We start from the raw sequence: 24,762 nt of genomic DNA, 5'->3' as shown, positions 1-24,762 counted from the left end.
ATTCCATTCATTGTGTACGAGTCACATAAACCACTAATACACGGACCCTTTTCAATTTTTTCTATATAAAAATTGGCTCAAATTATACCAGACAATCAACAAGTTTATGAAGCACGTTATAAATTCACGAATTAAATGAAGGCATCTCGGAGAGCTTATTTGTGTTTTCCTTAAAAATGGCGTTTATTGCTCCGGGCGGTTTAATATAGCCCCGCCAGACGGCATTGGCCGTAAAAAGTATAAAAATCACATTATCGCGATGGAGGAGATATTTTATTGCCTATTTACTGTCTTGTTAGATATTTTCACGACGTTGTGACGTTAATAATCATTATTTGATGATTTTTATTTTCTTGCCGGAGTTTTTTCGTCAGTTTTCGATAAAATTAAGTAGAGTCAGGCTATGATACTTTTTTGATAGCTCAGATGGTGCAAGTGTTAAGTAAATGTCATAATTTCATAGAAGTTTGACGTTTCAAATAACACGGGCCCCGTCTGGGCTATCAAATTCGTTGGTTCGACTCTACGCCACATACACACTAGCGAAAATGTTTAAATCTTAAAGCGCGGTTGAGGCATGTGATTTATGACTGTTCGATACAATTTTCCATCGAGCAAACATGTTATGTTATAAATATGTAGTAGTTATGTAATGTATGTATGTATATACTTTATTGTACATAGAAATAAAAACACGAAAAACACAGTTACAGAGTAAATCAATCATAATAGCATTTAGTAATCGAGTCTGTGCGGAAAGAGAAGAGTCGTGGAATGTATGGGGATCTGACTCTAGATCTGGGGTCTGACTCTAGATAGATAGTACAATATAAGCGCAATTTCACCGTATGACCTAAGAAGTCTTCCTCTGAATTTCGAAAAAGTATAATATTTTCGTATCATAACGAAAAATTATAAACACTTTTTCGGGACACGTTGTGATCGGAAGATAAAAGAAACATTTTTCATGACAGGCACAAATACAATCATATACAGGCAACAAAAACAGACAAACAGAACATCATGAAATGGATCCATCTCAGCATAATGCTAGCTATGATGTAGCTTTGAAAAAACAATGCAAAATTAGTTACAATACTTCCGAAAAAAAAAAAACGATTAAAGCCGAAAAAAACAAGTTTTTTTTAAACTTCTGTATTTTTCCATATGAATTTAATTCGGAATTTAAACAGGAAGGTTAAGGTTGTACGTCTAATGTGTTAGTTTCTGGCATTTTATATATTTGACACTGTCATCACTCATCAGTGGCATTGTGTATGACGTATTTAATTTTTCTGAATAAAACAGGAAAAAAATGGAAAAAAAGAAATTTGGTAAAATTCCCGAAAAAAAAAATTTTTTTTTCACCGGAATTCTCATCCCTACTGATGTCAGCGCTGGTCTTCCGTGAAGCCCATGTTTTATTGTTGTGTTATACCTAACCACTTTTCTGGCAAACCATGCAACCAAATAATGTTTCGAACTTGTGTCTATTTTTACTTTGACCAAAGTACAGATTTTTCGAGTCAGACCAAGATAACTCTGCAGCGATTTAGCACAGACATGCAAGTGTTATTTTAAACGTCAAACGAATATGAAATAATGACATTTAAATAACACTTGTACGTCAGTGCTATAAACATCGCTGCAGAGTTATCTTGGTCTGATTCTCATTGATTAATTCCTAAATAAAATGATACTCGCCACTGATTGTAGAAGAGGTGTAAATTCGAAGAAAACTCGTGCCTCTGCGTTTGACAGCCGAACTAGATGGCGCTATACACCACAAGTGTTGTGGTAACTAAGTAAATTATTCATAACTATATTTATAGACCACCGGATAGGTAGAAATTGTTCATCCGAAAAACATTGATATGAAATGTAATTAACTGCTAAAATGCCTTTACAATATAGTTTTGCCCTCAAGCGAAGTTATGAGCTCATATCGTATAATTTAATAACGCTTTTAGTAAACCCTTTCAATTTCCAAACGCTTTCATGAGGGCAGCTAATGCATTCTTATTTACTTAATAGTTAATACCATACTTAGTTCGTAAAAGTCAGGGTCAAAGTAGTACCTACAGTATTTCAACTTGATTAATCTAAGTTTGAGGCATCCCAATAAGGAGTATTATTGCAATGTTCTGTCGCCAGAGTGCAGGACTAGCATAAATTATAAACCATAGAGTAACTTATACACGGGGTGGCCAACTTGATTAGACCCAAGATCTCCTGTTTACTAACGAAACCCTGTGCGATCTACCAATTACATACTTCTTGAAACCTTAAATGAAACCGGCCTACGTTTTTATATTTTTTGCCTTGCCACGATCGACTGGCCTGTTATACAGGCTGTAGTCACCTGCAATAATTGACGGGCTGAATATATAGGTCATACTGAGCAAATTTTAGTATGGGATCAATCCCGAAATCGCGAAATAATAAATTTACTCTCCCATAGATAATTTCAAGGTCAGAGAGCCAAATTTATCTAACAGTCAATTTTTTTTCGTGATTTCGGGGTTGGTCTCATAGTAAAAGTTTCTCAGTATGATCTATATATTAACCCCGTAAATTATTGCAGGTGACTAAAACACAACCTGTATGTAGGTACTATGCCGTAAACAGTTTTTTGACAACTTTTCACAGGTTATTTGTTACGAAAAATATACCGTTTGTGCTAGTGGCGCCCCCTACGCAGATTTTTACGTAATGTTTTCTATTAATGGGTTGAAGACGAGAGAGAGTTTAGAGACCTCGGTGTTAAGATGATTATAATATACCTATGTTATTAAATTCAACATAAAATGGCTAATACATTGTTGCTGATCGAGGGCTAGTAGAAATACGGTAAGTCAAAGAAATTCTGTATCAAGCAGAAATGTCTACCGGCGATACTATTAAGCATCGAATAAAATTAAAAGTGGAAATTTTTACGGTTAGTTCATATTCAAAGAGGAGTTAATATACTTAGGCCCCGATAATATAATAATCGTGTTTCACCCGTTAACCACTTGCAGCTAATGCGCTCGCTGCTGTAATGCGCGCCGGAATGTTTTACTAAGTGGCTATTTTCGCTAGGTTCTAGACGCAAAGTGTGTAGCTACGTACTGGGATCGGATTTTCTAGTTACTTCAAGACTCGTTGAAGTCGTAAAAAGGTATCTTTCACGTAGATTCCTGTACCTAAGCATCAAGAACGAAGAACCAAGGTAGATACAGAATGAGAAGGCCCCGAACAAAGTGGACTTAAACAAACAATCACAAAGGTCTGGGGTTAGTTACACAACCACATGTAACTATAATTCATGTGGACGTCTCTTTTGTCTCCTAGCAAAGAACTTTTGCCTGTTTTATAAGTTGCAAGGTTTCATTACATGAAACGGGTTACTGGTCAAAATACCAGAGAAATGTAGCATCAGTGTAGAGTGTAAAGCTTGGAGATCTGTGACGTACCTAGAATTAAAGATTATCAAATAGGTTAGTAGTGGTGTTTGTGGGGCTAAGATGGTCAGCTCTTTATCATTTGACACCGTGGATGTCCCGTTCTAACAAGTATGTAAGCGCGAAAGTGACGGGTATAGTGACAAGTGATAAAAATGGAACCATTCTGCCACCGTTGAACAACATTTTTATGGATAAAACAATCAGATAAGACGTCTTCACGCAAATGAGTGACTCGGAGCTAAATAATTTTTATTTTTCTTTCACGTAAATATAAGTAAAAACTAAATAAAGAAGTCAGGACCGGCAATGCCAACCATAAATTATATTAAAAACAATCCTTCAGCTTTTAAAAACTAAAATGTCTTAGGTTACGTAACCAAACACGCATGTCAAACTATATATCAGTGATCTCGTTTTTGCGTTGTAATTAGGTAAAATTGATAAGTCTTTGAGGCCAATTCGAATGTACGATCGCCCACCTGTTAACTGTTCATCGGTTAACCTTATTACAAAAAGCATAAGGTCCACCGATTGCTGTTTGTACCTACATTTGGAACACAACTTACAATTTAATTGGAAGAAACATAGGTAGGATTGTCCGGTTATATATTTTTGAATATTTGTATCTATTTATTTATATATGTAGTTATGTATTTATAAGTATGTATTAATATGTTTATGTATATTTAGTTTTTTTTGGTATATATGCCTTTGCACCTAATGCATCATATAGTTTTTAGTTGTTTCTAGGGATAGCTACTTCTTTAAAGTCTTGCCGTCATGGACATAATTATTATCTTAGTTTGACTACCATTTCGTATGTATCTCTCTCACATACTTAAAGGTTAGCTGGAAGAGATCCCTTAAGGGGATAAGTTCGCTTTTGTACACATTTACTGTATTCTTTCTATGTTGTGTACTCTTGTTTTGTGCAATAAAGTGTTTTTCTACTACTACTACTACATTTGACATCAAAATGATGTTATTTACCAGGTTAGTTATTATTCGCGCGTACATTTAGCTCTTACTAGTCCATGCATTGGTGCGAAGCGCTCGAAACTGAAAGATCATACCAAATTCCTACGACGTGGAGTCAAGTTACTCTATCAAGTGAATCCAGAACCCAAGTTCCCGCGCCGCCATGTAATCTAAGTTGCTCCCAGTTTGGCCGCTACAATGTATTTTGTGTCAAAAACTTTATTTGGCTTCGCGCCAGCGGCTACTGCCCGCATTGTCCGTTGATTTGAGGTTTGGGTGTTGCTGATGGGTCATGTTAACTCATATTTGTTTAATGTATCAGGTACCTATAGCTGTTTAGAGAAAGGTGGGGGAATTATACATATACAAGAGTACATGTTTGAGATGATGATTTCTAATTTGGCTGTCAAGCACATTTGGAAAAGAATCATCAAAATTTGGAGTTATATATATATTATTTATATACTACGTCGGTGGCAAACAAGCATACGCCTGATGGTAAGCAGTCTCTGTAGGCTTACCACCCAGAGGAGTTACATGTGTGTTGGCGACCCAAAAACTCCGATTCCTCGTTGAGCTCTGGTAACCTTACTCATCGGCAGGAAAACGTTTAGTGTTATTTGGCTGCGGTTTATATTTACTAATCGATAAGGCAAACAAGTCATTCCTGTTATTTAATTTATTTCAGTGTTCTTATATTTGTTTAACAAACAAAAAAATTACATATACGTCCAGTCAGTTATTATTCATTGTCAATGCTCATCGCTCTTATTTACTTTGCTGCAGCCTTGGAGGATTTAACAACTGAAGACGCCAGGTTTGTAATTTTCTGTACAGAACAGTCTGACGATTTTTGCGGGGGAGGCGCACGTCAAATGTGATAAACGTCAGTCCATGCAATACACATGACCTTCGGACGAGGCTTTCGACAGAGGGGCAACTTCTCAAAGACGACTCCTGTTGTTAAATCCTCCAAGGCTGCAGCGCCTACCCCGCGCGGGTCGGGGGTAAACGGCCATAGCGCGTAGCTCCCTTACCAACCCATTCATCAGTTTCATCACTCGCAGTACACTAGTAAACCGGCCATTATTTTTTACAAGGCCTACAATTGCCTATGTTCTTGAAGCATGCTGCTTTCAAACGAGTCGAAATTTCAGACAATCCAGTATAAATGTGACTTCCATCTTCTTAAAACTAAAATTTTTGTCTGCCAATGCTTCGCCACTTCTAGCCCTCGAGGTGTAGTCCTCAGGAGATCTTCCTCAGTGCATATCGTTGAGCGTAAGGAACATTGGACGGAGTAAATGTGACTGTGAGCTCGAGTCATGACTCATTTCTGGACCAGAAGGGTCACTGTTGACAGCTAATGGATCAAATCCATAACGGTTTCAGAACAAGAAATCAATATCAGAATCACGCGGAATTGTTTTCCCATTTATCCGTTTTACAGGTTTTACACCATGGATAGCAACCATAATATTCAATTGTCAAATTCTGATGCGTGGTGAAGACTTCTACTTGATGTCGTTTTCCAAATCTTCGTAGCAGCGTACCGGAAACAACCACGAAAGGCCGCTGAGTGGTGACGAGGGCAGATAAGTTTGTAGGTATATGCCCAGGTTAGCTTATTGTAAAGGTACGAAGGCATCTGGTGGTGAACAATGACAAACATAAGCGACGCTAAATGGACCTTTTGAGGCGTGGACATCTTCACAATGCAGTTCATATTTAAATATGGCGTTACGTGCAAGACATCAATTTTCCATCAAATCTGACATCAATGTATATTCCCTTCAATTGTTGTTTACTCTGAGAGTACGTCTGAATGTGGCGTGGAGGGATATCAAAACAAAACTTTGCACAGGCATTTGGCACTCTTTGTATTTATCTCTGAGTACGCGACAGGAGGCGGGGCCCGTATACTGTGTCACAAAAATGAAACCGTGAGAGAACAAGTGAATCACAGGACGAATGTCTATTGTGAGGTGGGTATAGGTCATACTGAGCAAACTATGGCACCAACCCCGAAATTGTGAATAAAATAGATGTTCCATACATCTGTGGCTGATCAGATATCGACGTTGTCTATCGGAGAACGGGGTTTTTCGACCTCCTACCTCAGTGAACGTGTTAAATCCAGGCATTCTTTGTTAATGTCGCTATTCTTAAGCGGTTGACTCGTTCGGTAAATTCGGAATAACCCCCTAGGGCAGTAAACAGGCTGTAAACGTTTCCGAGTGCACGTTAGTGCAAATCGTAAACTGCCGGTAATTAATCCCCTAGTTAGCGACGTTTACGGTTTTTTGCCCGCAATGAAACTAGATAAAACCGTCAGTTTAGCTTGTGCAGAGCAACCTTATCAGTTTCTAAGTAAATACACTTCACTATAAGTAAATAGAGCGAGAATAATCCTGCAAAGACTTTAAAAAATGTACTTATTGAAGACAACATATGGTCCATACTTTACAGTGCGAGAATATGGAATTATCACTACCTATAACCGCGTCCCAAAAGTATAATGTATTCCCATGAAATTAAAATATTACGTTTAAGGATGAGTCACGCTAGAATGGTCCTGGTCTGGGCCGAGCCGTCCTATACTTCGTTTTCTATGAAGGGTGATTGGTGATGACCTGATGCTTCAGCATGCCAGAAAAAAACTTAAAAAGACGGATTTCCAATGGGTCCTTTGGAAGATGTAGGTATACTCGTGTTAATTTTTTTTTGTGCAATAACAATCAAATACATGAGTGAAATTAAAGTACAGTTTGCGGTAATTAAAGTGCATAAAACATGACCGTGTTTTACAAAATCACGCGGTAAGTTTGAAATGATATATCGTACAAGTCGATAAACCAGAATAAGAACCAGAATTCGAACCCACGACTTTCAACTCGTAGAGAATTGGGTACTTGACACATGTTGAATATTATAACAAAATTTAGTTAAATGGATAGAAAATGAGCCATCTATTATAAAAAAGTGGAATTTAAAAAATTATATTGAAATAATAAAAAAATACAAGGCTCCGAAAACTAAACAAAATTTTTTTTGTCTTTCAGAAATAGAAAAGAAAATGGTACCAGTCGATTCCTTACATTTTATTGAAAAATAAATTGTATAACAACTATACACATAAACGCAATATTTCAGGGTCAAAATGTCAATTTCCTTGTTCTTCCATACATTTAGGACAGACTTATATGATGTGACGTCACTTCACCTTATCATTTTCTTAATCAAGTGTTTGAAAATCAAGATCAATTGACATTATTTACAGAAAACAGTCAAGTAGCCAATTACAAATTCTAAATAATTCAAAAAAGGCTTATGAACTTTAGCTCAGGCTTGTACAGTGTGATTCAATAAACCAAAGGATAATTACGTCACATAAGTAGGACACTTTTGAGTTATTCGGATACGCGATTTTACATCGATATAAATTAAGAGATGTTTAAAAATTGTTTAGTATTTTTTTTGTTTGTAATTGAGAAAGGACGATCAAAGCCAATTGTGAGTGGCGTTCTCGCGATGATACCTTTTTTCTTAGGTAGACAGACAAATTGACAATTGCTCCCCCAGTTGTCTCCCATTAACATTAAAATATATCGAATTTCCTCCTATTTTTTCAACCGGGTCTGTGTACGAGTAAAAATATGTTAGGAGTGTTTCTTGAATTGCAAGTAAGTAAATCTCGTTTCTGTGCCGTTCGGGTATAACAGTTTTGCAGTTCAAAAACTTGGGGCATTAATTCCGAGTCGACAAAACACGGAATCCCTAATGGCACAACTCGCTCGTTATTTAGATTTAGGCAAATCAGGGCGTTACTCTCACTTGCACGCGTGCCGTTTGTCTTACAGTTTTTGGAAGAGTTACTCATTTGGGGTCGGAATGTCTGTAGGCCAGTGGAAGCCAGCAAGTTTTTAAAGTCTCACGTTACCGTAAAACCGGGTTTCTTTAGCCCTAAGGGTAAAGATTGTCCCAAAAAATTAAAAAGATTTAACATCCCGCCACAAAGCCAATAGACGTCCGATCGTAGCAGTTACCTACCCGCGACGTGGTACCGTTTCCAAGTTGCTTGCGCAGGTTTCAACTTGTCAGTATCGATCAAGCGTGAGGTGAGACATACGTACATAAATGGTGTCTGCAAACTTTTGGTTAAAACAGCGAAATAAGGTAAGTTAGCTTACTAATACCTATATCTTGATACAAAACATGTCTTTGAGAATACTGCAATTACAATAAAAACTTATTTAGTCTTTTCTTAGAAACATAAAGTTCGTTAGTATAATCATAGTAAACATTGTCCCCCATTTCGGGGAAATTTAGCCCACGGGTAGCTACTGTAGCTAGCCTACAAGTAATACCCATTGATTGTACCTATCGTATTGTATGATTATGTCATTTTAGACGAAGATCAGTTGATAGTTTTCGTTAATCCAATGATAGTTTTCGTTGAAAGACTGAATTAATTAAGTGCTGGTATCTAAATTTTAAGTTTTTCATGATTGTTGTGAGTTTTTGCTCTCCATAGGTTTAAAATAAGTGTAAGTGAGTCTTAAGTTACAAAAACGAATTGTTAACCTACTATTTCCAACGATTATTCTCGTTAAAATGCTGTGATTTAAGAATTTGTTTCGTTTTCAGTATTAAGTTTTACTTGACTGAGATTTTGTACTTTTATTTTACTTAGAGGTAAAATATTACCATATTCTTGTTACTAATAAAGGTGATTATTATCGTATATGTTGACTAATTCTAATGATGATTCTCATTAACAGGCTGTTAATTAAGGATTTGTTAAAATTTGAACAACTTTTATTCTATCTCAGAACTGAAAAAGTTATTTTTGTTTGATTTTTGCTCAAATAAATGTCAAATATTGTATCAAAAATTGATTCGTTTCATTTACTAGCCTACCTTAAAGAGGTGTCTTGGGTTTCTTTGTTGTTTAGATTAATAGTGGGACTTTCTGTATGAAAATAAGTATAAAGTTCAAACTTACCCGCATCTAAGATGAACTTTGGCCCAAAAATGAAAAAATAAAAAAAAATACACAGAAGGTTTTTTTTTAACTTTTTTTTACGTTTACTTATCCGACGTATCCTTAAGATGCACCTAAAAATACAAGAAAAAAGGGTCATGTAACCCGACTTTACGGTACGTAAAAAGGTGTATGCACGTTTGCTACGCGGGCAGGAATATTATTTGTCAATCGTAGCTTTAAGGCAAATAAATAAGGAGCATGGGTTACTTCGCAGGCGGGATAGTTTTGGAAATTGCTACTAAGCTGCCTTGATAAGCGCCTTGGCCCACTGATTACCAGTTCACCGGACGATATCAGCCTATCAGTTATTCGCAAAAGTGGACATTCGCGAGTAGGCGGTAAGTGGTTGGAGTAGGACATTCGGCAGTGGGCCCCTTAAGCACCTATGGCGTAATAAGATGAGGGCTTCATATTTAGAAAGTGAGTGATTTCAGAGTGAATATATTCATATAGCTTCGCTTGATATCGCTTTTGTTGTAGCAAAAGGACAGAGTAACAAGCAATTTATTCCGTACGCGATTGTCTTAGAGTTAATTAACGCACATTCCTCATCCGGACATCTCCGCCATATTTGTCGCTAATCTGTTTTAAATTACAGCCCTTACTCTTACCGAATGTTGGGAAGTCAAGGATTTTAATGATAATTTATTGGTTATAAGAACGTGCTGTGTTATGTAGCTACTAATATAATTTTATAAATTATCTACTCGTAATATAATGAAATAATAGTATTTTATACAATCGTGATATAATAGAGAGCTTTTCAGTCGAGTATCGTGTTTATACACGAAGAACGAACAACAAAGCTTATACAATACTTTTTATGATTCATCTAAAATAATGCCTTTTTTACTATGAAACCTAAATAATTCATGAAAATTGGTAAGCATCTCATTAGACAAAAATGTAATACAAAAGACATAAAGGTGCGACAACCTTTAAGTGTCGGGATGTCATGCAATTACCTATATGTCAGTTACTTGATTCGATTAGGAACTAAATGTCATGTACATTATTAGGTTTAGTAAGCATTATGTGTCATAGACAATATAATTATCTCAAGTTGTTACGCTCCTGTGCAGCTTCCAAACCTGGCTCGTACCAAATTACTTGTTTGGAACCTTTGTACGGAATATCATTTTTTATTGCCCACTTACTTTTCATTCAAGAAAAAAATCGCGCGGAAACCTGCGAAGAAAGTCAAAGGTGTGTGTGTATTTCCCATTTCGCATTGGGTCTGTATGGGGACTACGTCACCTTCAAAAATATCGCAACTTGCTGTTTAACATGTTGACAATAAAGCTACAATTTTGAACACCTTCGCCGCTCCGATATTGTGATGGCTGGATAACTTTAACAAAGGGAATTAATGTGTTTCATGCTTTAACTAATCAAATTAGGATTCCAGATATAATCTATCGCAGTGAAGCTAAAATTGCTTTGGGGGCAAATTTGACTAGCTTCAATTTCAACTCGTAATATTGCATAGCGGTCATAAATTTCAATTTTGTGAAAAAAATCATCGCGATAAATTCAATCGTGACGGACAACTCAACGCGATGTTCTCGATGAAAATGAAACAAACTATTAAAAATTCTAATTGTTTATTGTAAAAAAAAGGTCGTAATATAAAACACAACGTCGTAATACAGTATATTTTGGTGACTTGACAGTAGTCACAGGTATATTCTATATGGCCCCAAGGTAGTCTGTATTCATACTTTTGTAGTCGAGTTTTGTAACTAATGAGTAAGCTTCACGAATCAACCTTTGGTGCCTCGGATACAAATACAGTTTTTAAAACACAATTCCGCAGAAAGCTTACGCGAGAGTTTAGGCGGGAACTATAGCAACATCACCAGGTACAGGCGGAGTCACAGGGCAATCTGCTCTTTTGTTCTTCAAGTCTTTTTTGTGCCGATTGTAGAACCATCTGAAATTTAGGAAAAATAATCGAAATTGTCATTTGTTACCGTCGCTACCAAATCAGAATACCGGGATTAACTTTTCATATCTTTGTCATACTGTATGTCATATTGTTACTTTTTACTATCAATAATTTGTTTTACAGTTTTATCAGGTACTATTATTTAGTAGGTATAATCGAGCTGATCTAATGGAGTTTCGGTAGTTAGTAAACCCCACAAGTTTGTAGTTATAAAATTCCTTTTCATTAATCTATTACTTTGGGGGCGTAAAATAAATAGGCATCTATATGAATTAAAAATTTCAATTTTGACAAAAACTTTTGGTTAGTTAAAATTATAACTAAGTAAGATAAATGGTTTAAAAAACCCTGACTTAAATTACCATTGCTTCAGTACTTTTAAATGATATTTTGGCACACCTGATGGCGAACTCCTTACCCAAATATTCCTAACGCAGGAATCGTGGCTGCAGCACTAACTAGCATGAAGGCGCCGGGCAGCGCGTGCAGCGTCAGGATGTAAACTCGGGTATACAACGGCGCGAAGATGAGAGGCATCAGGGTCTCCGCCACACCGAACAGAGAGAACACCTTGCCTGTACCACAAAAGTTATTGTTAGAGTTACTCGTAGTACAACAGGCTCCAAGCATCGCTCTCTTTTGCTCTTTGAACAAGGCTTTCGTCGCTTCCACGATGAGGCTATATGTAAAGTATGGCGTGAACGAAGACCAACGAGTTTTCTGCTGATATATGGCTAGGAAAGGTTTCCAAAACTGTCAACCTAATCTTTTTACTTTTTTTACTTTTTACGGGCAAAGTGCTAGTAACACACATATATAGAATAAAGAATCATTTTACTATTTTATAAATAATAATCATGTAATAAACACATTGCGCCTTTTCGCAGTCGGGTAAAAAGGGGATCTTCAGGTGTAATCTTACCTAATTCTTTATACGAGACGAGCTTGGAGGCTATGGACTTCAAAGCGATGGCTGACGTTCCATTCAAGATCTCAACGAGGGGACCTGAGAACATAAATATTATTTAAGTGTGAAGAACAATTGATAAATAAAGTATTAAAACACTTTCATGATCTGAGCGCTAAACGTGACTTCGAACGATATAGGAATGCTGAAGACTGAATGTGAGATCATACATAAATAAATTTCAAAGTAGAATTTGAAACTGAAAATAATAATTAGATATTGAGGAGGTTATTTAACAAATAGCTGAACTTAAATAGTGGAGTAATAAATTGTGATCAAATCTTACAATCGATTTTGTTGTCACAAACCGACCTGTTGGCCTACACCGGCCAACACATAGTTCGTAAGTCTCAATTTTTGTGTTAGTAATAACAACATACAATAGTTATTTGTGTCCCAAGGGAGGAAAAGTAGAACATTGCGTGCCGCGTGTAAAATTGTCAAACACGCGGGCTAGAATGTCCTACGATTCCTCCCGTAGTGCGCATACTATTTTTCTGCTCAACGGAGGCGGAAAGCGGCAACTTCGTGTAGCGCAGCGGGAGCAAAGTTGACGTTTTCCACCCGGAGGGCAAAAAATATTATTTTGTTTCTGTTATACAAACACTTCTTTCATAATTTTGAAAAACAACAAATAAACAAAATCAAATTACTAAATATTCGCTGAAAAGTCATTAAACCTAAAAACGTACAAAGATACACTTCATAATCGTTCCTAGCGAACGCCATGAGTAGGGCTCCGAGGATCTTGCTGGAGGTGGATATGATGCCCAGCATGGCGTCGTCGGCGTGGAGCCTCCGGCTGAACACGCTGATCGAGAACAGCGTTCCTGAAAGCAGTCTTCTTTAGTCTTACTTACTACGGTACCCCGTAAAATATGCTTACTTTGCTCCAAAATTTGAAATTTAATATAAATTTAATAATGTGGTAGGTATGTTAATATATATGCCGATTCAAAGTAGACCTTCACTGCTATAATGTTGTAAGACTTACTTAAATTAGGTGGTGATATAGTTTTCTTTTCATAAATTATAATAAGTCGGCGGCCGATGATAAATTTCCTGTGTAATGTTTTGACGATAGTCACATTAAACCAATAGATAGGTGGGATAGGTTCATTAGGTTGAATCAGATGCCCAAAGGGCAAACTGCCCAGAAATAGGACTCGAGGTCCGTCGACTCAGGGAACGAGACAATGATTTTCATGTTTCACGATATGCCTAAAAATTCTATGATCTGCCTGATTTTCTGATCGGCCACCGCTATATACAAACAGTTGGAGCACACTGAGGAGGAGAGTAGGTATATTTTACAATACTGCAGCTTATGGACGCGTGGGACTTGCTTGTGTTCCAGACACTTTATAGCAGCTTTTAGATCCCAGGCTAGGTACAAATGTTAATAGAATCAGGCGTTACTTTGCGGAAATCCATGCTAATTAAAACAAGAAATATTACTTTGCTAATCCGCGAGAAAATAACGTGTTAGTCAATCAGTGCTAACCCGTTATACTTACTTGCGTATTTTTACATGCAATTAATGTTCCCACCCTCCCACCGCAAAAATAAATACGCAAATAAATATAACAACCCGCCACCAAAAGTACAAAACTCGACACGTGTTTCGCCTCTCTACGAGGCATCCTCAGGAGATGCTGGAGATGTTGACGGTCTGACACCCGACAACTGACTGAGCTGTCTAGAAAAAAACCTGTGTGAGTAAGTATAACGGGTTAGCACTGATTGACTAACACGTTATTTTCTCGCGGATTAGCAAAGTAATATTTCTTGTTTTAATTAGGTACAAATGTTGTTAATCATTTCTACCCGGGGTTATAACTCTGAAAGTACGTAATCGGAGGAAATGTACCACGATGCCTTGTGAATATCAGCCGTCGATCCGTTGGTGGGTCGAGGAACGCACGTACACTTGGAAAAAAATGTCGCTTCTGCCCAATAGATAAGTTAAGTCAATTGGATATGAGCAGAGACGTATGTAGTTTTGGAGAAAAATACTTCTCTCTTACCCGCAGAATGAGCGACGAAGTTGTAGGTGGAATAGATGCTGAATCTGACTTCATCCCAGTTGAAACGGTAGCGCATAAATATGTACATTACGCTAAGCTCTCCTGAAAAAAAAGGGTAATTATACAGACAGTTATCATCAATATCATTCGATACGTGCATAACTGTGGCACCACCCTAGTGGGTATGGGAGCCGTTAGTAACTTGGCAGTTGACAGTTGTCAAATAGTATGAAAATATTATGCCATGAAAGTTCACATTTTGCTCACGCTGAGTGTAGTGTATTTTCCAACGCATATGGAAAAAGTACAATACTTTTGTTGGCACTAACATACTAATAAATATATTATAGGTAAATATATACTTATGTACAATAATAGATAACGTCCATAACCCAGGAAAATATTCGTCATAAACACACAAATTAAATATGAGTCAGTGGCCAAGAATAAACAGAAACCGATGACTTGTTGTTCATATTGACCGTAGGTCGAGTGCTCGCTGCTGAAGTTTGCACATTCGGACGATATGTCGACTATTCCGCCATCGACAATTTGGGGAAGCAATTTTATTAAACTTATTCGCAATTCCATGCAAACGTACAGGAGTTAATCACTAGGTGATTTTGCTAGAGAGTAGGTACTTAATGGGATTATTATTTCTGTATTTAGAGATATGATATTGTTTGGAAAATTAAGCTGAAAAATAATGTTTTCTTACCGTATAATATAACCACTTCATGCTACGCTGTAGCCGTTTTTTTAAATAGTTATTTACGATACAAGTGCAGAAAATAGGAATTTCGAAGGGAGTGTTTTAAATCGAGACGAGTTGCGAATTACCTACACACACGTGTATCGTACAACGTTTTACAGGTTTATACGGCTCTTTAAAGTTTCGACATATGTAAGAAAAGTGCTCATTCCCGCACGCGTGCGGGAATTTAGCACCATATGTACTAATATAGTTTTGTTACCTCAACCGTATTTCAAAACAAGGGCCTGCTTCCGCGATGTCGATTGAAGTTCAATTAAATAACTACATAAGATTGATCGGTTCAGTTCTCAGGCAGTTCTCAAGTGTAAAAATATGGTCGAACACAAGTTGGTCAAAAATATGTCCCATAGCTCTTATGTCGGCGAATTAGGAGGGGACATATTTTTGTGTAAGTTGCGTGGACCCATATTTTTACACTTGATTGTACCTAGCACACCAGCGTCAATACTTTGGCCACACACAATTCAGATATTCGGAATCTAATCATTTTTAATCATTTTTTTGTCAAGCGCTTTCAATTACGTAAACTGCTCTTGACATTCGCTTCAGGCTAGGTGGTAAACGATATTTTAATTCACTTAATTTCGCATGCACTAATCAGCATGAGCGATCATCAAGGTCGTATTAAAATAAGATCAAACCTGTAACAAGTTATTGAATCTGAATCGGGCTTCTTGTCGAGCACACTTGATCGTCTGCGCAGACGCAGCGCATACGGGCAGTACTCTCTAATCTATGTATTCCCAAGATCGATAAGAAAAAATATCTATAACTAAATTTTTATTTCTCTAGCCTAAAGTTTATCTCATTAATCATACGAACGTTGAACCTTTATTTTCTAATATTAATTTCTTGTTTTCTGATTACCTATTAGACAACAAGAACATAATTTACGAGTAGATTTGTACATTATTAAGTACCTATGTAATAATGTACAAATATGTATGTAAGAAGGTACTTAATACTGTACACATGAGGTTACAAGTTGCTCATTTATAATTTATTGACGTAAGGAAATACTCGAAATGAATTCGAAATTACCACTTATTACTAACTAGCCACATAATCCAGTAACATCTCAAGGATATAATAGACCGCGAGCCAGGAACAATTTCCATGACCAATCGCCTCCCGGCTGAAAACTCGTGTAGTGGTTAACGGCTAGGTATGATAAACCCTCGTGGATGACAGCTCCATTGGTGGGTTGAGGAATGGCAGCCACCGAAACACGTAAAACAAAAAAAATTGTCATTGCCTCCCGTTTGATACTTTGTCAAATGATAGCTCAGATGCTGTTGTTAATTAAAAAACGTCAGTTGGTTATATCGCGAAGAACATCAGCTGGTCGCATGAACATGTAAAAAATAAGCGCCATACCTTTTATGATAGCAATAACAAATCAAGAATCATTGCATGTAGCATTTCATCAGGCGTAAACGCCTGAAAAGCCATCAACGGATTACGCAATTTACACATTGCGCATACTTTGCCGCACATAAAGTGGTAAGGTGCATGTTTTTTACATGTTCATTTTACAGCTGACGGTCATTCCACCGCGATAGAACCGGCTGACGGTTTTTTAGTTTAAAATAGCATCTAAACTATCAGCCGGGAGGCGATGACTGACGAAATATGCTCCTGGCCCGCGGTCTATAAGCTGGTCCGCCAAGAACATACTCGCTTACGCTCGTGCAAGCAATGGTCACACTGTCCATATGGATGTGAATATTGATGAATGAAAATTGACGTGTGCGCAGCATCCGACCTTAGGTAATTACGTGTTTATGTCAGGACATGTCTATTATTTTATATTTAATATATTCAGCGGCTGTATCATGGTCGCATTTTTATCACTTGTCATGTCATGCGTCACTTTCGCACTTACATACTTGTTAGAACGTGACAGGCATGGTGACAGATGATAAAAAACTGACCATCTTAGGCATCTTAGTCTTACTGATACAATTAAACGAGCGATACGTTTTGTTTGTAATTTCAGCTTGAAATTCACAAACGTATATCTGGAAACCAATGTTTCTGGTTTCTAGAAACTATATTCAGTACACATTAAACAGGTACGCAACAGTACCCAGTACATAATTACAGTACGAGTAAGCAATTGGCTAGATGTATGATTTTTGGGCAGCTGTCAATCGATTCTACTTGTCGAGAGATTCATGTTTCTAATAAACCTGATATCTATTTTACCCCAGAAATTTCCAAATTGCGTAAATATATGTGGCGCGCGCAACGCTCATTGCACCGAAAAACACCCGATACAAAAAGCGTGCGCCCTGTGACGGCACAGTCACAGCACGGGCCGCGGCGCCAAAATGTATACAAAGGAATAATGAATTACGTTTTTCGTTATTTACGACTTAAAAAACTGCGTTAAAGTAGATAGTTAACATAATTTTTTTTCTTGTTGTAACATAAGAAATTTTATAACATTGTTTAATTATACATTAGGGCAGTAACAAATAGGTATATTAAAATTTTAAGTTTTCAAACTCTTATATCTTTTCAAAATTGTTAAAAAAAATTGCGGGGTACACATTTTTAGATTAATTCCGTGTTGGTAAACGTGTTTATAATAAATAATAATAATAATAAATATTATAGGACATTATTACACAAATTGACTTAAGTCCCACAGTAAGCTCAACAAGGCTTGTGTTGAGGGTACTTAGACAACGATGTATATAATGTATAAATATTAATAAATACTTAAATACATAGAAAACACCCATGACTCAGGAACAAATATCCATGCTCATCTCACGAACAAATGCCCTTACCAGGATTTGAACCCGGGACCATCAGCTTCGTAGGCAGGGTCACTGCCCACTAGGCCAGACCGGTCGTCAAATCGTTTATAGAACAATTATTCTAAAATATGTCTCAAGCATGTAGCCCATTATGTACTTACTAGTATGTGTATATTGTCATTATTTATAGATAGATTGTGTTACCATTAGTCAATGACTAAACATATATTTAACTTTATTATACTAAGATATTATTGAGGAAAACTGTTTGAAAATTACGCAATGTTTGCTTTCTATTATCTAAGTGCAAAGTGGATTGTTGACATACAATACAATATAACAAATATGTTTATAAGACTTGCGTGGTGATCATACTAAGGCGGATCCGCAAACCGATCCGATGTGTGAGCGAGAGAGCGCTATGCATGTATAATAGCGACGATTTTCCGCTCTCATGTCAGCCAGAGCAGTATGCGGATCCGCGTCCAATATGAAGATCGCATTCTTTGTTGTAAACACAACTTGTCAGTCAGTAAGAATCAGGAAAATTATAGTCATCCCTTTCTTTTAGGTGCTAGTACTAGCGTAAGACAAAGACAGTAGGGTCCCATTTTACCCTTTGGGTACGGAACCCTAATAAACGGACTATAACACATACCAACAATTAGCTGAAGGCGGATGAGACAACGCGCACATAGCCCAAAAAAGCGACACAAACACATGGTATCATGTTATTCTTGTTGATATGTTGTTTGAAAAATCTTATTACGTATGTATTTAGTACAAAGTAAAATTTATCTGCATGGTTACACAGAATAATTATATTGGTGCACGACATGATACGGTTGAGAACAATCAAATTATCTTTACAGTACATATGGTACTACTTTCCCGCACGGGTGCGGGAATGAGCACTTTCCGTGCATTTGTCGAACTCGAAACTTTAAAGAGCCACATGTACTGTAAAACGTTGTACGATACACGTGTGAATAGGTAATCCCTTAGGTCGTGTTTTAATTCATCACCACTCGTTTCGAATTTCCTATTTTCTGCACTTGTATCGTAAATAGCTATTATCGTGTTTGCCCAAATGTGTGAGTTGCATCTTTTTTTAAATAAAGAAAAATATAACAGTGCATAAAAGTGTTTACGCAAGTATAAAATTATGAATAGACATTATATTTATGACTCATAAATATTTTTCACGTGAAGTTGTGAAGTTTAGGTAGGTACAAAGTTACGATAATTTTCCTTATATAATAAGTGGTCAAACATACTAGTCACGTTAAGGAAACGATATAAGGTAAAAAACATCGATAGGTGATGAAAAAAATAGTGTTTAAATCTTGGGATTCTTTTTATAACCAAAATTTATAAGTCCGAATCCAATTTTAAAATTACGAGCGGATAATCAATATTAAACGAATTCAGCCTTTCATAGTAGCTTTTTGCTCTCTTACTTACTTCTATCCATACTCATCTCACAATAACTTACCCCACATAGGTCCAAACGTAAGACAGACGACAGTAAGAATGAGACAGATCCTTAACCTCCTGTTGTTGTCTCCTTTTTTAAACACTATGCCAAGTGTTTCTTTCAGACTGGCGAAGTCGAAAAAATCCAGCAACAACGCGGTGCAACCCGTAGATTGAACCTTGACAAAATGAAATGGGATGTACATATAGATAGACGACAATGGATCTGCTTGACAAGATGACGTCCGTTTGCTATGTTCGTATATGTATGTTTGTGGTCTAGCTCGCTCGCTACATGAGAAGAAGATCGCCCACCGCAGATGGCAACCGGCATTCTATATCATAGAGCTAAATACCAAAGGAAAGAAGAGCTGCTTATAAGTTTAGTGCAATTTAATACTGTTTATATGATACGTCAGCTGCGATGGCGTCTGGTCAAGCAGACCAGTCATCCGCGGCGGGCAGCGTGTGAACCTGTGAAGCATGTCAGTCGCTTGTTGTGACATCAAGCTTCGCTGTCCGTCACGGGTGGCGTTTTAAGGAGAACGTAGTTTAAGGGGTTCCGCTGGACGCAGTACGCTACAGCAGCGTCTTGTATAGTTGAAGAAATATTATTTGCATCGATGAATGTTATCGCTCCAAAGGGCTTGGCTATTTTTTGACAATAGGGTAACAAGGTGTTAATGGTTATTATAATACCAGGTTTTACCTAATGTTAAATTAAATAAATAAGTTTTTTTTTCTAAAGAACATAATATTTATTTCAAAGTGATCCTAAAACTAACGTGGCTAAATATTTGGTCTGTAAATAAGTAATATATCTACTTCATCTCGTTCTATAAGTATTAAGATGGTATTATTTTGCAAAACCAAGATATTAATTTCAAAGTAAATACCATCTTGGTCGAAAAAAGGTTTCTCTTACATAATAATGTACCTACTTATCTATATTATCCCAGAAATACAAAGTACTAGTTATTTGCACGATACGGATGTCACGTGCTTTACCGATACTCCTAGCTCTTTTGTCCTTTTGTATTCGTAAATATAAAGTTTCATATTATGACTAATAGGTGCAAATTATATTTCGTCAACTATGCCTTGCATGTTTAGAGGTTACAGGAAAAAGAACCGTGCTCAGGACACTCGTGCTCATCATGTTTCCGCTGTTAAGACGAAAGTGGCCGACTAACAAATAAGTTAAACGAAAGGGCATAGCTATGGTTAATATACAACAAATTGTGTAATTTCCATAAGGTCAATATCTAAAGAGGAAAATGGGGAGTACGTTTGTATAGCGAAGCGGCCTTTCACTATCCTATTAATAATTATCATATCTAACCAATAAGCTACGAACGTCTTTAATCTACGTAGTTAGGTAACTATGTAGGTACTGCCAATCCTCAAGGTTTTAAAATTTGTGTCATGTCACAGTCGTATTATTTTATTTATTAAAGTTGTAACAAGTACTAAACCTAGGTACCTACCTGTTAAGACATTTCTCTAAAAAATGATTCATAATACTGAAAATGAAAACTGACGCTTTGACGGTTGTTTATTGACAGTATAACACTGTGCGATTTATTTGCAATAAGGTCAGGTAAGGTAAGAGAAACAGTTTATTTTGCTCAGGGCCAGAAAAACCGTATGAGGAAAGTCCTTCTGCGTAAGTATCATTTAAGTTAATTTTATTTACGCATTAGTTTTATTTTTAGTCATAGTTAAAGGGTTATTTTCCCTACAATATTTAGTTACTCTTGCCCCATAATTGTCTCACTCCACCTAACCTTATTTGTTCCCAAACATAAGTATTCACTTTTCTATACAACTAGTATGGCTACTTGGTGACTTAAGTTGGGGCACCGACCGTACCTAATATTTAAACACGTTACACTACTTAGACTCAATCTAATAGTGGGCTAAGTCTTATAATAAAAAACCCGCAGACCTAGAACTTCATGAACCGTCTCAGTCAAGTAGCAGAGCAGTACTCACCTTTTCCCTGGTCTCAAGCCACGTGTGATCTCGTAAAAAGAAGTAAACGTAGAAGAAGTTGACACACTGCAGGCTCGCCGATATACTGAACACTCCGTAATACCCCAAACGCCTCAATAAGACTCCACTCAAACCCATTCCAATAGGAAAACCAACGGTCATACACAAGCTCAAGATGCCCATGCGGAAAGTTCTAGTTTCTTTCGAAGTTATATCACCTAGATAGCTGAAAGTAGCCAGGAACATTGTATACCAGCCACCTGTGAGGGCCGGGAAAAGAACTTCCATGGCTACCGTCCATTCCACGCTGACTTCGTAGAAAAAATGTGTGTTTATCATGTTAAGGACACAGGTTAGGAATTCTCCAATGATAGGCATGAGCATGCAGATCTTCCTTCTGCCAGTCTTGTCACTCCACGCCCCGACAAAAAGCATCAGGATTGTTGGGACAGCGGTCTGGATAACGGACTTCCATCCTTGGACAGATGCTATTAACTTCTGTACTTCATCTTCTTCGTACGTATGGTTCGCTCGCTTTCTCAATCTCAATGCGGTACACACTTCATCCCCAAAACCAAGGTTCACTCGACAAGCTTTGTCCAGGTTTAGATTCTGCGTAGCTAATATGGCGAGAACGCTTGGCATAACAAACATAGCTAACACAGGTTCCACGGTAATGTTTGATTTGATGTATTTAATTTTTTCTATCACAGTCATTTGTTCTATTTGTTTAACGTCCTTTTTTAAAGGCGATTCTTCTGTCGTGTCATCTTGCGTTTTAGTCTCCATATTGCTTATCCAATTCGATGGCTTAAAATGATTAAATAATAGATTATTCTTGCACTGTTTGCCGATTAGTTTAATGATAGTTCACATCCTAGTATACACACCCGCACCACTCAATAGACAGATACTGATGTTGAATGTTATGTGGCCGGTCCGTCGCTGTATGCACTATTGTCTGACTCTTAGTAAGCAAACAGTCACAGCTTAAGTATGACAGTATATTTCTTAGCACGACCGTTTAACGTAAATTAAGTTATAATTTTTTCTTTAACAAACAAATTTTCCTTTAGTGTGTAAAACGGAAAAGAAAAATAGCAAAAGGTGAACTACTTATTATAAAAAACTATCTTGAAAAATAAACTACCTTTATCTGTGAACAAAAAATAAATGAACAAATTATCTAGGTACTTAATCGACATTCTGCTTGCAGTTGTGCTTTAACTCAGTCTTTGGTGAAAGATTATTTTTTGGATAATTTGTTATGATAGTGTTAAAATTTGCTTCTTTGTATCAAATATGTATCTTACGCATCTTGTTGGTAAATCTTCCGATTTAATTTAATGCCCCACAGTTCTCACGACACAGAATGCAACTAGTGCGAGGGCGAGTTGTTCACTCTGACGAAACTAATGTTTATTTTTAATTTGTTATTTATCAAAGTTAGTTTGGTAACTACATTGAATTTGTATTTTTTTAAATATTGTGTCTCTTCATATACCTACTTAGAATGCTCTCCTCATTTGTTTATCAATGGATGACAATGGTGGGACGCTCAATAGATAAGAGCATTCGATTCGTAATCAATTAACTCCTGGTGAAACCAAATTTGCGGCATATTTAAAATCCCGTTCTGGCGATATACTCCTATGTTTTATTGTTTTTTCACTTTTAAACTACAAATCTTTGGGCATCAAAACAGAGGATCATTAGACGAAGTTAAGTATGTGTAAATACTTAAGCTGTGTCGCAGTATGTAAGCCATATCACAGTAATGCGTTCACATACATTATAGCGACTGGGATCGAGAATAAACTTACTCGTATTGAATTCAAGCATGTGATAATGATAATATTGATGGTTAATATTCGATGGCGCCGAGTTTTACAATGGGTATTACTGCAGCTATTGTTTAAAAGATTGATAGGTAATTTACATCGAGAGAGGAAAAACAAACGTACAGTAAGACGTTTGTGATGACGATTTAGATAAATCATATGTTGATTCGTTTTGTGACAATAATTTATTTAAGTAAAACAATTTTTATTTATTTAGGTATTTATTTACATTTTAATCGGCGTTCAAAAAGAGGGAATTTCTATTAAAATTCTGCGGGTCCGTTTATTAAATTGTGAGTCAAACCATCATATCACCAACATTTTGGTTTAGTTATTTTTTGTAGGTAATTAGTGTGTTTTGGTTGTCACCTAACGATACATTTTTTTCAATTTAACAAATTAAGTATATCAAATAACACTATAATTAAAAACGAAACTAGAATGAAAACCAGATTAAATAAATCTAAAATAACCGTCGGTCTTGTGTGGCGCGGTGGCGCCTCCGAGTCTCTTCGACAGGACTTTAAAAATATTCACAGCGCCAGGGTCCCACGGACCAAGGGTCTCGACGCCGAACGGAATACCATTATGCGTATACTTGTCGCCGAGACCCCTTTACTTTCCTAGCTTGGTGTTCTCTGCTGCTGCCTCTGCCCTTACGGAGGTTCGGTGGCTATGTGACGGGGCTAGTGTGTCTACACACTTTATCAAATTCATTTATCTATTAAAGATTTTCAAACTAACGACATACTTATATTCGCACCAATTGTGAAATAAGTAGTGTCCTGAGGGCTTACCGCGAACCACGTTCGACGTGGTGCCTCCCTGTCGCACTTACGTACGAATTTACAAGTGCGACAGAGAGGTAACACGTTGAACGTGGTTCGCGGTAGGCCCTCTGTTTGGTATTAGCCAATGAGTATCAAATAGTAGGCAAAGGCTTAAGAGAGAATTGCTTTGCCATCGTAGCGAAATAACGGATTTTTTTCTATGAAATTCCATTTCGGGAGAAAACGTTTTCCACTAACTAAATCTTAACAAATGATTTTGATTTTGATGTCGATCGCTTTAGCATAATATATTATTAGGTTTATTTTGTTTTGCAAATTTTGAAAAAAAAAGGAAAAGCTATTGGGAGCGTGCACGACTGTCACGCAACCTAGTGTCCGCAAGTCTAGGGGAAAACGTCAATTCACTACATCTTATAAAACTACTCCAAAACTAAAAACTATTGAACGGATTTTTATACGACTTTCATCTATCAATAGAGTGATTCTTGAGGAAGGCTTAAGTATATAACTTGTTAAGGTTTTGTGTAAATTGTTTGAAATATAACGATGTTGTCGGAAAAAATCACGCTGGCTAGGAGCTTTAATCGAAAACGCTGCCTAATCCGTTTGAGCTATAACAACACAATGTATGGTGGGGTTGTTTCTCATTCATAGGTCTACAAAAAAGTCCGCGATGTTAAATGTCTATCTTTTAAGGATAACT

At 36.8% G+C, this 24,762-nt stretch overlaps 1 protein-coding gene across 1 annotated transcript; it reads right to left on the bottom strand.

Annotated features, from left to right (window-relative positions):
• Positions 1 to 11,058: 11,058 nt before the first annotated feature.
• Positions 11,059 to 22,386, bottom strand: LOC133519660 (lysosomal proton-coupled steroid conjugate and bile acid symporter SLC46A3-like). Its single transcript, XM_061853710.1, has 7 exons — positions 21,428 to 22,386; positions 19,452 to 19,611; positions 14,414 to 14,515; positions 13,079 to 13,216; positions 12,342 to 12,425; positions 11,838 to 11,994; positions 11,059 to 11,404 (listed from the first exon to the last, which is right to left on the bottom strand). Exons 1-7 carry the CDS (start codon positions 22,214 to 22,216, stop codon positions 11,305 to 11,307), a joined length of 1,530 nt encoding a protein of 509 aa, XP_061709694.1. The 5' UTR covers positions 22,217 to 22,386; the 3' UTR covers positions 11,059 to 11,304.
• Positions 22,387 to 24,762: the final 2,376 nt, after the last annotated feature.

This window comes from Cydia pomonella, chromosome 7 (assembly GCF_033807575.1).
Source record: "Cydia pomonella isolate Wapato2018A chromosome 7, ilCydPomo1, whole genome shotgun sequence".
Classification (NCBI taxonomy): domain Eukaryota; kingdom Metazoa; phylum Arthropoda; class Insecta; order Lepidoptera; family Tortricidae; genus Cydia; species Cydia pomonella.
This window is presented reverse-complemented; position numbering and strand designations above follow the sequence as displayed.

Excerpts from the sequence above, each read along its gene's own strand:
- LOC133519660 (XM_061853710.1), bottom strand. The coding sequence starts at position 22,216 with ATGGAGACTAAAACGCAAGATGACACGACAGAAGAATCGCCTTTAAAA. Across the intron at positions 12,426-13,078 it reads CGATTATGAAGTGTATCTTT|GTCCCCTCGTTGAGATCTTG; the intron begins GTACGTTTTTAG and ends TTATGTTCTCAG. Across the intron at positions 11,405-11,837 it reads CCTGCGTTAGGAATATTTGG|ATGGTTCTACAATCGGCACA; the intron begins GTAAGGAGTTCG and ends CCTAAATTTCAG.